Source organism: Strongylocentrotus purpuratus, unplaced genomic scaffold (assembly GCF_000002235.5).
Source record: "Strongylocentrotus purpuratus isolate Spur 01 unplaced genomic scaffold, Spur_5.0 spur5_scaffold_5, whole genome shotgun sequence".
In the NCBI taxonomy this organism is placed as follows: Eukaryota; Metazoa; Echinodermata; class Echinoidea; order Camarodonta; family Strongylocentrotidae; genus Strongylocentrotus; species Strongylocentrotus purpuratus.
In genome coordinates, this window is record NW_022145611.1 from 41,791,066 (window position 1) to 41,805,548 (window position 14,483).

General features: G+C 36.0%; 1 protein-coding gene across 2 annotated transcripts in view; it reads left to right on the top strand.

Annotated features, from left to right (window-relative positions):
• LOC579017 (neuroendocrine convertase 2) overlaps positions 1-14,483 on the top strand; it is a 36,362-nt gene that overhangs the window by 19,107 nt on the left and 2,772 nt on the right. The window contains exons 3-8 of one of the 2 annotated variants that reach the window (XM_779152.5): positions 5,790-5,966; positions 9,557-9,665; positions 10,433-10,547; positions 11,689-11,777; positions 13,699-13,874; positions 14,156-14,374. In XM_779152.5, the coding sequence (XP_784245.3) occupies positions 5,790-5,966; positions 9,557-9,665; positions 10,433-10,547; positions 11,689-11,777; positions 13,699-13,874; positions 14,156-14,374 (885 nt within the window). Of the gene's footprint in view, positions 1-5,789; positions 5,967-7,607; positions 7,708-9,556; positions 9,666-10,432; positions 10,548-11,688; positions 11,778-13,698; positions 13,875-14,155; positions 14,375-14,483 lie in introns of those variants that run through there. The other variant, XM_030999534.1, reaches the window with a different exon arrangement.

Below are 14,483 nucleotides of genomic sequence, written 5' to 3' on the forward strand. Positions count from 1 at the left end.
CAAAATCCACTTGTGTAATAACTTACAACCTCCTCCTCTCCTCCCCCTCCCTAAACAAGGGGGGGGGGGTTGGGGGTAAGAAATGAAACATACACAATTATCTAGTCTTCACTTTGTTGTTAGCTAATATGTTACAGTATAATGACATGTTTCTGATTGGAGTGTGCATAATGACACAGATTAACCATTGTTTTCATCTCTGTAAGTATGTTTAGTGATGAGCACCCCCTCCCCCTCCCTCCCCCCCTCTCTCTCTCTCTCTCTCTCTCTCTCTCTCTCTCTCTCTCGCTATCTCTCTATCTCTCTCCCTTCCTCTCTCTATCTATCTATCTTCCTATCTTTCTGTCTCTTTTACTCATTTGAATAATTTGTTCATATAGCAACAATCCCTCCTAAACTTGAATTCAATGTTTTAGATTCGGATTATGATTCATAAAAAATAACTTATGTTGAAGATATAGTGCACACTAAGTCATCAATGATAATGGATTTTTTTTCCAACACATCACTATTAAATATTTTTCTCATTTGGAGCGGAAGATTTCTTCAGTTCCCCCACCGCTCTGCACTTACCATAATGTCCATTCATTACCAGTGCATTCTTTGACTAGCGTAAAATAGTGCCGCGAGATAATTTTTGTCATACCTTGTTATCATGCACATCGTGTATGCTAATATCAGAATCAAATACTTTTATCGTACTATCCCAGTTTACCCTTGTCATGTTTATGTTCCGGTGTAGATCTCACTTCGGGGGGGGGGGGGATTAGGGCGAGTTTTCAATAAAATACCGCTGTTTAAAACGCTTATTGTGTTTTACTATTCAAGTCAAATAGTTATATTTAATAATCTGCACTTCACCGATTATTTTTTGTTTGTATCCACCATCTTTGAAAAGTACATAAATTCGATTCAAATCAAATTGTATTCTCCGGGGTATTTAATAGAAAATAAATTACTTTTATCATAGGATTGCAATAACAATGCTGTCACGCATCTTATAGAGTTTGAAATACTAAATAGGATCGTCTTCAACACAGGAAATTAAAATCCGAGAGCTCTTGCAAAGGAAATGAAACAAGCATCTGGAGAAAGAAGATGTGCTTGAAGATGAAAATAGTTTCTTTTTCACTGAAACGTAGCATCGAATAAAAAAAGAAAAACGTAATTATGAAGGGTTTACATTCTAAAGAGTCACATTTGGGGGAAATGTGTTTAAAACAGCTTAAACACAGATTACAAAAATTGCCAGAATCTGATCTTTTGCTAAGAACTCAAGGAAATTTATCCCTCTTAAAACTAAAGAAAAATAAATGCAGGCTAAGTAACTTATCCCCTCCCCCTTTATTGATTCATAATATAAATGAATATAAATAAATCCATGGAATATAGTCGCATATTGTCGGCACCATGGAGATTTTTGTATTCATAGCAAAGCATGGTGGATATAACAAAGTATAGATAGATCATCTTTGACAAACACGACAGATGAGTACTATACTGCCATTTATCGGTCGTCATAGTTCTCGGCATTTAATTAAGTGTAAATTGGATGTGAATTGAAACGATGTCCCATTGTCATCAGGATCAAAACATGGTGTTAAAATGTCGCCAAATACAATATTTGATGGCTGAAATCCATCAATTGACTCTTCCTTGCTCAAAGCGTTATGATAATTCACTGCAGTCAATGTCCTACGTTATCGCAATCCCCCTATTAAAAAATGCAGAGTGCACCAGAATGGCATAAGAGTGAAATGGAAAGATGTTGCAATCAACCTCCGAACCAGAAAAAGATACTTAGATAGATAGAACAGCCTATATCATAGATTATGCCAGAGCCCATTTTATTTATAAGAACCAGCCGTCAGAATTGTGGTGATAATAAGCTTTTTCCACCATTCCTCACGAATCGTACTACAATTTGTATTTATGACGTTCCATCTTCTAAAGTGTTCAACGTGAGAAAAACCCAATACATGTAGAGTATCAAGAAATTAAACTATAACGGGGTCATTGTGAAGATCTCTCTTCAGGACTGCATGATCATTGTACTGACAATGCGTCTTGATGCTTTGTTAATTCTTAGATTATGAATTCTTGTATTATGCTGTGCATAGAGTATCGTGGATAATACAAACTCTTCAAAGAATATTATTACGTAGACCCACTTTCATAGTACTTTTTTTAATGTTCATTATCTCTATTAATACTAAGAGGTTTTTGAACAGTTTAGATGAAAACCATAGCATTTTACGAATGGAAGCAATTCCAGATTTTCCCCTCAGGTGGTACGAATGAGAACAAAATATTGAACAAACTTACATGGCGTCAAATTTACTTGAAAAGGGTGTAATTACACCCTCTATCGCGGCACGCAAGCTACAAAATGGTGATTGGGCGCCAAACTAGTCTTTACATGCAAGCTCTATAACCGAATATATGATGACCTTTATGTACTATTAATGTGTGACTTGGCCTTACTTTTCACTGTACAGCTAGCTTTTCTACACTATACCCGCCGCAGTGCAGCCATCACATTCACAGCGGTATACATTATGTACCATCGACAAATGCCGGCGGACTGTCGTAAGAGTGCGCATCGCCATTTCGACGCCATTTCGACGCCATATGGAAGTCTTAAAGAATATTGAGAACATCTACTAACATATGGAATAAACCGGATAGGGAGAGCATGAAATCGGTTGAGTGTAGGCCAGTGATGCAATTAGTATAGGGTAATCAGTGTTAAAATGTTTCAGCCCCTCTCATGAGAAATACAAATACGATTATAATTTTATGCAATATTCCGTTAAAAAGACTCTCATCTTTTCAATGCTCTCTTCTTTTTCACAGCTCCCAAACTGGGTACTGTGGTAATGTCTGTTAACAAATCCTCACAGACAGAATTCTGCATCTTTCTCTGATCTTCATTATATCGCTCATTTCTAGTCACGTCTCTTATAACGCCCTTGCTTGTAAGGGACTGTATTTGACATGAGTCAACATTGATGTGCGCTTGAAATTAGTGTATGGTGTGGGTGTGTGTGTGTGAACACGTCAGCCAGTTTGATAGGATTCGGCTTACGCGGGGGCAATCATTATTTGTCGTTCAATGTTGATTTCTTCTCAGTAATTACTCCAATTTCAGTTCTGCAGGATTTATATTATGAAGTCTGTCTGCTCTAATATGCATTTAAAATTAAAAGTTGAATAAAATGCAAATTATGCGATTGCGAATTCAAAACTAATCCCTAGAATCCAGATCCATAAACACGCCTTTTGACATTCTATGAAGCATAATAATTTCCATATTCAATATTTACCGTCTCCGCTATTATACATACAAAATATAACAGTGGCATGTTTTCAGACCCTCATGGTCTTATGAAACGGGAAGGAATTATAGTGTAGCTCGTGGTACAATACATGTATGTTCGGAAAAGGCCTATTCTTTATTCATGTTTGTAGTAACGTCTTAATGCAAGAACGAAATTCCTGCAGTTAAAAATTGGCGTTTCATATGATTTCCTTATGTCCATCGTGCTTTTATATTTGGTTAATCAAATGTGGATTATGAGGTGTGTGCTCTTCCCTGTCCTGAAAACTCCATCTGCCCTACATTATCTCGTTTTGCACTGAAATACGAGATGATTATGCTAATTCCTAACCGCTACGTCAAGATTCGCCTGTTGGAGCAAGCAAATAAGCCCAGATTGATGACCAGTGTTAAATCACATAGAATACGATACCGTCCCAAGAGTAAAGATCGATTTGTTCCAGCTAGCTGCTTGGTGATCTCTCCCTGGTTGTCTCAGTCGTCTACAATTCGCACGATGTGCATGAGATCAAATTTGAGTGCTTTACACTCAATCAAGGACGTTGTCAATATTGGAAAAAAATTCTATTTTTGAAAATTTTGTGAAGATTTTTGGAAAGAGAATCTGATGACTAAGACTATGAACGTTGTTTCATTTTTTAAAATGGGTCTTTCAGGCCATTTAGTAATGATGATTTTGGTCATATTTATGATCTTTAAGTAATAGCTTAAGAAATATTAAACTGCATTGGGGATATGCGTTCCTTGTCTTTGTAAACACATGCTATTAGAGATGATTAATAGATATTGTAGGCCCAATAAACAAATTTTATTTTACACTTATTGTAAACTTAATGTCATTTTGCGCTACGTCTGGCTACTCAACACGTAGTCTACAATAGAAACATGATCAACCTTTAACCGTTCCTGATAATGTACATCTTTTGAAACCCTTAACAGCAAATTTAAACGCCCCAAACCATCTGTGCTAGTTAAAATGTTTTGCTTAATATGCAAATTTGTTCTGACAGCCCCATTTTTTGACCAGTTGACAACGGACTACAACTTCTCCACAGCAAAATGACCTCAATTATCTATCAACTTTTCTACGACCTATAAGACCTTTACTGTACCTTGTACCTAAAGAGAGAGTTAGGAATAGGGAGAGAGAGGTGAAAAACAACTAGATAGAGACAGAGAGAAAAGGGGAGACAGAGAGACAAAGAAAGAGAGAGAGAGAGAGAGAGAGAGAGAGAAAAGGGGGGGGGGGGGGTCATAACATATTCGCAATGCCGTCTCTTTCTCCTCACGATCTTTCTCAACTGAAGAACATTCATCTATCACAGTATTCCAGGATGATTCGCAGGCCTGCATTAGCTAGTTTCAGCGGCTCAAATAAAGTGAGCGCATCATGAAAAAGCAATATTTGAAGGTGTCACCGTCAAAACCAATATGGAGTTCACGCTTTATCGCTTGTTATTGATTTGACTGGAAAATTCAGAAAGCTTTCTGCGGGGGCCAAGGAAATATCTTGAGCTCAAAATAATAGATTTTTGATTGACTTCACAAACTGGATAATGACCTCGGATGACGTTTGGACGCTTGGAGTTTGTGGTTTGCTAGATTGTATTGTTACTAGAAACATTCAATCCGGATGCAGAAGTAGTGGAGTAAATGTAGAGACTGAAGCGGCAATTCTCATTAACTCAAAATGATCATCTTCATAAATTTGAGAATATCATCATCAGTCTTCAATTGTACAAGAGACGGCATTCTTTGAAGCGGTCTTAATTTCATGATTTTGATTGAAAATGAATCTCGGAATAACAAATTAATGGGTCTATTAAACATGGCTGTTTGGAGGTTCAAAACTTTCATTTTGAAATCATCCTGGTCAATGCCAAATATGGACTTAACCCTCTATCGCCTGGTATTGACCTGATTCAGAAAGCTCTTTCCGAGGGCGAAAAAAGAAAAAAATAGAAAGAAAACAAGACCTCATAGTAATGGATTCTAAGTTTCGAAACGGAAAGAAATTGTCAATAATAATAATAATAACAATATTCCGCTTTTATATAGCACTTAATACAAATGTCTCTAAGCGCTTTACAGATACACAATACCCAAATATTCTTTAGCATATTCTTGAGAGTTTCAGCTAATATTTCCTGATTTTCAGTTTCAGCTCATGATAATTATGATTATATGATTTATGCAAAATTCGTGATTTGGTTCATGTTTTTCCCTTAGGGCCATAGTTCAGAACATTGCCCCATCATTTTGTTACTAATTATTAGTATTTTCTCTCGTTATGGAAGATGTGCATATCTTTTCCTCCAAAATATATTGGTAAACTATAGTGTCCTGAAAAGCGCCGTTAAGAATTATTATTAACTTCTGTAATATCATTTTTAACCTTATTTTACATGTATATTATTTACAGATCCTTTGTTTTTTCTGCTTTATGTAGGTAAAACGTGTCGTCCAACAAGAAGGATACGTTCGAGTCAAGCGTGGATTCAAAGACCTGAAACAATTATACGAGAATTTTGATCTTCCCGAAGTAAAACCGCACGCGGAGGAACCAGTCAAAGTTTGGAAAGATGCCCCCTTTAACGACCCACTTCTCTCAAAACAATGGTTTATTGTAAGTATCTATTGTCATTCTTGTTACCTGAAATGTAATTGATGTTACTAATTATAATGATAAATGATAATGGGCTCATATCGAAAACAAATATTACGCTATAGTTATCCTTCTAGACCTTTCAAATATTTTCAGGTGAAGCTTTGTGAAACCGACTTTATTTAATGTAGTATAACTATTGAATAATGCTTATCATCTCTCTGATATGCAAGTGAGTATGTACTGGACTAACTATAGAAATGTCAGTATTTCAGAGGGATTATTATGTGCGTAGAAAGTTGGAGATGTACGACTGAGGTAGACCTAGATGATGCGGTTTGATTTCTAATCAACAAGAACTGTAATCTAGATGATGCACTCTATTCAAGAGACAAGAAAGGATCTATGATAATAGATGTTTGTGTTTGGTGTAAATATCAAGATCACCCGGAGGCTGTGTTGTGTTGTTACGAGGTCTTATTACAACCCCAAAAGACGTGTATTTCACAAGATATATGGAACTCTATAGATTTAATATGAAACTAAAAACGGAATGGTTTCCATGAAATTCATCAAGTAAAAAAAAAGTGTGGTTATATTGTTAGCAATGCTGTTTAATGGGAAATTATTATAAAATTGATGGTTTCAAGAAAGTGTGCTCATGACTTTAATATCATGAACTTGCCGCTTCATTGTGGTAAAGCCAGTCGGGCTCATAGTTTCGTCGTCGTACTGTGATGCTAGCGACGATGCGGTATAATTATGTATTGACACCATGCATTACAGCAACCTGAACAAACAAAGGGCCAAGGGCTTGGCTGACATAGAGAGAAGAGGAAGACTAACTTTTGATGTCGAGAGATATTCCCCCGGTAACGTCCGACAGAACTAGCGTCATGCAAAGGGCACAGGCGGAAGCCTTTTGTCGAAGATGTATTCTTGTGTCCCTAATCAACTGTCAAAAAAAAGAAAACATTTTCATTCAAATTGATTTCAACTGGATTGACAGAATGGGTCATGAATTCTAAATTTGATAAGTCATTTTCAAGAAATATTTGAACTACAGTGCTCATCCTCACAATTTCCATATACCCTCCCTGTTTAATATTTGCCTCAACACTTTTGCCCACAGGTGGTGTGAAATTTTTGTTTTAATTTTTCATCTGAATATTCCGTGGTGGCTGCCCTTATTTCGTGTTTTTTTAATATTATAAATGAAACATCAGAAATGATAGTCCTTCATGTAAAAACTGAGGACATGTTATGCTATGGGATGCGACTACATAATCCAAATATATTTTATTTTGATAATTTTTCTCTTAAGTTTAATACGCAGTTTATCGTCAAATCGTATGATTGGCAATAACAGGAAATAATTAGTTAATTAATGTGTGTGTGGGTAGGGATGGAGGGGGATTACGTGGGCGTGTGCTTTGTAGATTTGTGTTCGCTCATATTGAAGCGATGTCCCTATCATACATTATGAGCTTGAAGAATGAATATTATCAAGAGCTTAATCACCAAATCACGGTATCCAATCTTACCAGATTATGTTAATCTACCCGTCCATGCATGTGGTAGCAGAGTTAGTTAGCATGTCACATGGAGAGAGTGATTCAGTCAGTCCCATAGGCTGGTATGAAGGGGTTCAAAGGGGTACTTCATCAAGTAGAGCACCGCAGTCACGAGCAAAACAACACGCCAAACTCTTGAGAACCCACGAAGCACTTACATAGTCATGCTAGAGGGTGAACTTCAGAAGGTCAGTCAGACAGGGCTCAGTCTCCAGGGTTAGGTATGATAATCAACTGGGTATATCATTTCACACCAGCAAAGGAAAGTAATCATGACTGCAATTATTATAGATGCGATAATAATCAGGGCTTAGTGATAGAATTGTTATAAGAATGGATCTCAACCTTGACTCTTAAATGAACAACACGAATATTATTAAATACAAAAATAAATGTCATGATTTTCCCATCCGCTGAATTTGTATAGCCTCTATTTTTGTAAAAAATATATTAACAACAGAAAAGGCATCTTAATCCTATCAGTTTCAAATTTTGATATAATTTGTTTTCTATTAATTTATATAAATTATTTTCACCAAGATAAAAACAATATTCATTCTATGAGTTTATCATTTGGATGATATTCATTCTATTATGTTTTTTTTTGTTTTTTTTTGTATACAATAGCAACAACAATCATTCAAAGTACAGATACACAGTAAATTGTTTCTTTAAGTGAAAATATTATTAATGATTAAAAAGTACACTAAAAGAGTTTGCTATGAGCAAAAAAATAACCAATCTACGTATTGTATATACATCCTGACTTTCCTAAAATTCTCATTCTTTAATCAGATTTACTCTGGTGATTTTAAAATACATTAACATCATATTCTTGGCAAAGGAACTCATTTCAGTTTCACTCAATGGAAAGGATTCCTAAATGCACTTGTCATGGTAATGGTTGCGTGGGATTTCAACGTTTAAAGGTCATCTCATTCAGATTGATCACTTTTGTTTCATTAAAATCTGGGTCTCGTTTTAATTCGAAACGCCATCGCGAGAGGCGACGGTTACATTAATACCGATTACCCATCCGTCTCTCACTGACAGGGGCTTGCAGATAAATCGAGCCTTCCAACTCAAGTGAGTTTAAAGAGAGCTTAAACTAGGAAATGTTAGTGATATGATATTTCTGGTTGCAATGCATACTTCATAAGATGATCACGAGTGCAAGACCAGGCAAACATAAGGCTTGCACATAATGGGAATAAAGTACATCGGAACTGGAATAGAATTGGAATACATGAGGGTTGATTTCCACTGCCACGTTGTGCTGTTGAGCTAACAATGTTTGTAGATCCAACACCTGCTAGTTCAGACCGCACTGTTTTGTATGATGCATTTTGAGTAATGATTATTTTAAGTTTGCAATAGTTATTGAGAGCGCTTGGAAAGTGCACTATTGTAGCACGTTTTTTTTGTCATTATCCTGACAGTAGGAACATGCCTGTATGGTGTCACAGATATTCACACCTTGATCGGTAGTGATGTAGGCGATGTACGCCGTGTTTCATCGCTGCATTATGGATGAAGGATGATTTAAATCCCTCCATCTGCTGTCCAAAGACTCTTTACTCTCTCTCTCTCTCTCTCTCTCTCCCACCTCCCCCTCTCTCGCTGTCTCTTTTTCCAGTTTCTTTCTGATTGAAATTCATGGTTTTCCCGATGGAATAGCTCTGGAATAGAATTTGTAAACCTAGACGAGTCGCTGAATTTCGATACCTTTTTGTGCTTTGCTTATTGAATACCTTTCAGGAGAGTGCCCTTTCTTATCAATTATAATCAATTATGACGGGTATACATGCGACTGGCTTTTTCGCGGAAGCTACACGACACCGCACGCAATCTGATCACGTGACTTGTGCTCAGGTGGTCAGCAAATGCGTCATTAAGGAAGATGAATCTGAATAAATTTTTATTCAATCAAAATTGAATTCCAATCAGCTATATTTTATCACAAAATTTCACGAATGAATGTGCCAAAGTACACAAAAAAGGCTCATTAAAATATTCGTTTTATTTTGTATCTTACAGAAAAATATTGGACAAGCAGACGGGCGGCCAGGATTAGATCTCAATATAGAAGAAGCATGGAAGGCCGGATACACAGGAAAGGGTGTCACTATCGCTATTATGGATGATGGTAAGAACTTCACCGGATGTACGGAATTTTTGTTACAATGATTTAGATGATTTTTATGTGAATATGTTCTGTAACCTAACAGTCGTATGTTTTGAGATTGTATTTGTATTAATAAGAAAACTTCATTCAATTGATTCAGGAAAAGTTGATTTACAATACATAAGCATAATAATTATTACAAATATGGAAAAAATAATTTGAAAGATACATGGAAACAAAATATATATTGGTACAAGTATGCATTTATACATTACTTCATATAATATTGAATTGTTTTGTAGATCAATGATTCAACTAGTTAAAGAAATAAGTCCACACTCAATTGTAGTATCAAGCATAGGCTGAATGCTTAAGAAAATAATTATATAAAAATTGTGGGCACAAGCGTAAAATTCGAATAAATGTTTATCTCTGATCCACATTATTCTGTATGCATACTTAAACTCCAGTGGCCAGGGGTAATGATAACAATATTGCAAATTGCACTGAACACAATATAAAATACAAGTATCGTTACTACTTATTCTCTTCTTTCATGAGTTTCTCTATTCATGATATTTTTTTCAAATGACTTGTATCAATTTCGTAAAGACTGATTGTCATTAAACGGACAATTCTTAATATTTTCAAAGATCAGAATTAAAGTTTGAAATAACATGTTAAACGTAATTTCATTGGAAGAGAGTATTGCGTTTATTAAATCACGAATGACTGTGTAGGACATACATGAATAATTAATGATGTGTACATCTCATTTCCCCCATTAGGTATTGATTATCTTCACCCTGATATCGCTCCTAACTTCAACGCCAATGCTAGTTACGACTTTAGTAGTAACGACCCACTGCCCTATCCACGATACACGGATGACTGGTTCAACAGGTAAGGCTTTAACACGAGGACATTACCCCTTCCTACCCACAAGAAAAGGAAACAAATGGCAAATTCAGAGATTTTGAGAAATTGTTGATACAATACCTCTATTAGAGTAGAAACGGTAAAAGACTCTAGGATAACTATGAACATAATACAATGGTTCAAATATTGTGAAATACATAAACAAGTTTGAATATGTGATGTAGATTACTTTCCTTCTTCTCCCATGTCTCCGGTATGTATTGACGCCATTCTCTTACATCCCGACTGTTGTTATTCTTATGATTTAATTTGCTGAAGCTCCTCGTAGGAGAAACAATAACACCCCTTCCTCACTGAGTATGCTATAGTAGACCAGTCGGGTGGTAGACGAACTGGTTGCAGACCAAATGGCAATAAACATACCATGAGGTGTAATAAACAGCTTACATGTATCGCTATTCCCCGAGGAAGAATTTGATTTGATTTGAGTTGATAAGGTTTTATTCGAATATTCAACAATACAGCTGGAGGCTGATGCAAGTGAGTTTACAAGGTAAAAATAATTCCATAGACATATAAATATAATTATATGCTTTAACACTTTTAAATGAATCCAGATATAAACAATACATAGTACATGGATCATAAATAATGAAAACAATAATAATATTGAGTTCGGTACCATGTCAGTGCTCGTACATATACTGGACGCTGACCATCCCAAACTTAAAATCACAAATTGTACAAGAGCTAAAAAATCAAGTTCGGCAGCAACTCAAATAGCGCCCTCATTCAATTGCCATTTAATTCCTTTATAGTGCCATTATTTTGTATGAAAAAATGTCCGGTTATGTCCAGCAGCACTAGCTGAAATGATCTGTTCACGTATATGTATATAAATGAAGTTTACTATCACAATTCAAATTCAATTATAAAAAATAACGATAAATGTAGAAATCCATTTTGTTATTTCATTATAGAGTGACACTCTTTGTCCCTGCTACCGGTGTTATGATTCAAAATGTGTGTGCTTGAAAACACAAAGAAATCAGATCTGACTAAATCAGATCGAATCGAATCGAATCGAATCAAATCATGTCAAATCAATAAAAACAACGTATCTCAACTCAAATCAAATCATCTCTTTCTCCTGTTTTGAACACAGCCATGGCACGCGATGTGCTGGAGAGGTTTCTGCCGTTGCCAACAACGGAGTTTGCGGCGTGGGCATCGCATACAACTCCAAGATTGCAGGTATAGTATTTATAGGCGTAGAATTCCAACGGTAATTGCTCTCATCTGCTAAACCGATTATTATTAAACAAACATGCTCTTGGGACTTCTGCATTGTTAGAAATATTGAATTGTCAAACGAATAACGACATTGGATGTTTATATTTCCAATGCCTTTTGATTTTCAAAATGTCCTTGTTTTGCATCATAATATCAAAATAATGTTGTTTTTTAATCTTGATTAATCGTCTCCTACGTCATTTCACTTGAGAGACATAGCTTCTTTTCTGAATGGAAATTTATAGTTATTCAATTTACGCTTAAAATGTCATTTTTATCAGTATTGTGGTATTAAATCGTGTGTCATGTAAATGACAATATCAGTTATCTATCACGTATTGTACTTTTAAATGTAAGCCCCATTATCAGCTATAGCTTGTAAAATATTCGTATGACAATGTAAGTCTTTAATCCATATTACAGCTTTATTAAGCCACATGGTTAATGGAATATACTTCCTTGTTGTATAGATGGTCTATGCACACAAAAAAAAACAGAAGGGAAGTATAAATACTTCATGCATTCACAATACACACATTTTGGCCGTACGACCCCCTTCCCCACCCCTCCCTCTCCCACGAGTCTTTGTTCTCGAATGAGCTCTTTCAGTGACTGCACGTCGCTTTATCAGCTGCCATAATTATATGCCTAATTTGCTTAGTCTTTTTGTCGTGTGTGCATTTTTCCAGCAATCAGTCGCAAAATAATATTAGTGTTTTCCATCGCTTTATCTGGCATTTTAAAATAGGGAGTGGTGCGATACTTACTTCTGGAATGAATAGGGGAATATGCCTAAATAGGGTCATTCATTATACATGTAGTTTGCCTAACCGACAGTACAATGATATCCCTAGATACATATTGCAAAATACGCCAGTTCACAAAGGTATTCAAATTGTATGTATGGACCTAAGGGAGATGGGCAGGGGTAGAGGAGGGGGGGGGGGCAGGTTACAAAGGACGATCACTGATATACATGAGTTAAGCCCATCGACCTTAAAGATATATTGTAGTGATAATCCTATATTAAAGGCATTGTTTAACAATGTTGGCAGTTTTACAAATCTGAGATGCATGCCCCTGCGTGGTTTTATTGATATAGTGTAACATTGAAGCCCTCAAAGAAAATGCTTCAAAAAAGAAAAAATCTTTGAGTGACCACTTTTTCCATACTCATTTTCCCAATAGACTTTAGTCTTATAAAAACCGTTGGGAAAACAGTTTTTGAAATTTCAAATTCCAATCATAAATATCTTGATAATCAAACAGGCGATCGGATCGATCAACATTGGATTCCTGACAGACCTAAATGTGTATAATCATGATTGCAGCATGAGCAAAATCAAGGATTTTGTTTAGAATCTGAGGCAAAGATACCCAATCCCTTTAAATGGTTACACACGAGAGGGTCCACAACAACTTACAACACTACCTATATTCAAAGGGACTACTGAAGTACATGTATTATGTTAGTCGTACTCGTCAATAACATTATCAAAGCGTATACATAAATTTGAATGCCGTTTGCCAGTTCGAACATAACATAATACATTTTGATATCCTTTAACTCTTTTAAAGTCATTTCGTCCTGTCAAAAACACATATTGAAGAAGCATGATACAATTAATGCTTTACACTCTCATTTAAGCTTAAAATACACAACCTGATTATCCCATGGGGGAGGGGAAGGGGCCAATAAACCAAAAATCTAACAACTAAAAACAAAAATTAAACATGACATTTCTGACAAATACGTGCTTTTCAAAGACACTTTCGCGGCAATATTAAAGACCTCGAGAGTATTGTTATATACCAAATATTTTTAACCCACATTTATTCACAAATAGTTTTGATTGATTTTCACTTTAAATCCTCGATATAGGTATTCGTATGTTAGACCAGCCGTACATGACAGATATCATTGAAGCTTCGTCCATGAGTCATCTCCCTCAAGAGGTAGATATCTACAGTGCCAGTTGGGGACCACAGGACAACGGTAAAACAGTGGACGGTCCTAGGGATTTCACTCTGGATGCAATTGCCAATGGCGTCAACAACGTAAGTGTCATTGTGATAATAATGATTATTATCATCATGATCATGATCATGTTATTTATTCGTTGATTTAAGATATCAATCTTCTTTTGTTCAATTAACTACAAACAAATATCTTTATCGCAAGACGTAGGATTTATTCACAAATAATTATTCAATGAATTATTACTGCATCTAATATAAAGTTGCCCAGTGAACCGCTAATAAGATTTTCCAATCAAACAAGATCTTTGTTGCATTAAATCATCAAAGTTCCTCACAATTTCCTGACTTTTTCTGTTCAGGGCCGAAACGGAAAGGGTAGCATCTATGTGTGGGCTTCTGGAGACGGTGGTCCAATGGATGACTGTAACTGCGACGGATATGCATCTAGCATGTGGACAGTGTCTATCAACAGTGCCATCAATGACGGTAGGACAGCCCTCTACGACGAGTCTTGCTCATCAACACTGGCTTCAACCTTCAGCAATGGAAGGAAGAACCGACACCCTGAGGCCGGTGTGGTAAGTAACCTTGTTTTATTGGGTTTCGTTTCCCCTAACCTTTCACGTCCTGCAATAATACATTGGCTATTGATTGGTCCTGTTATGTTCTCGCAATTGTACGTGATGA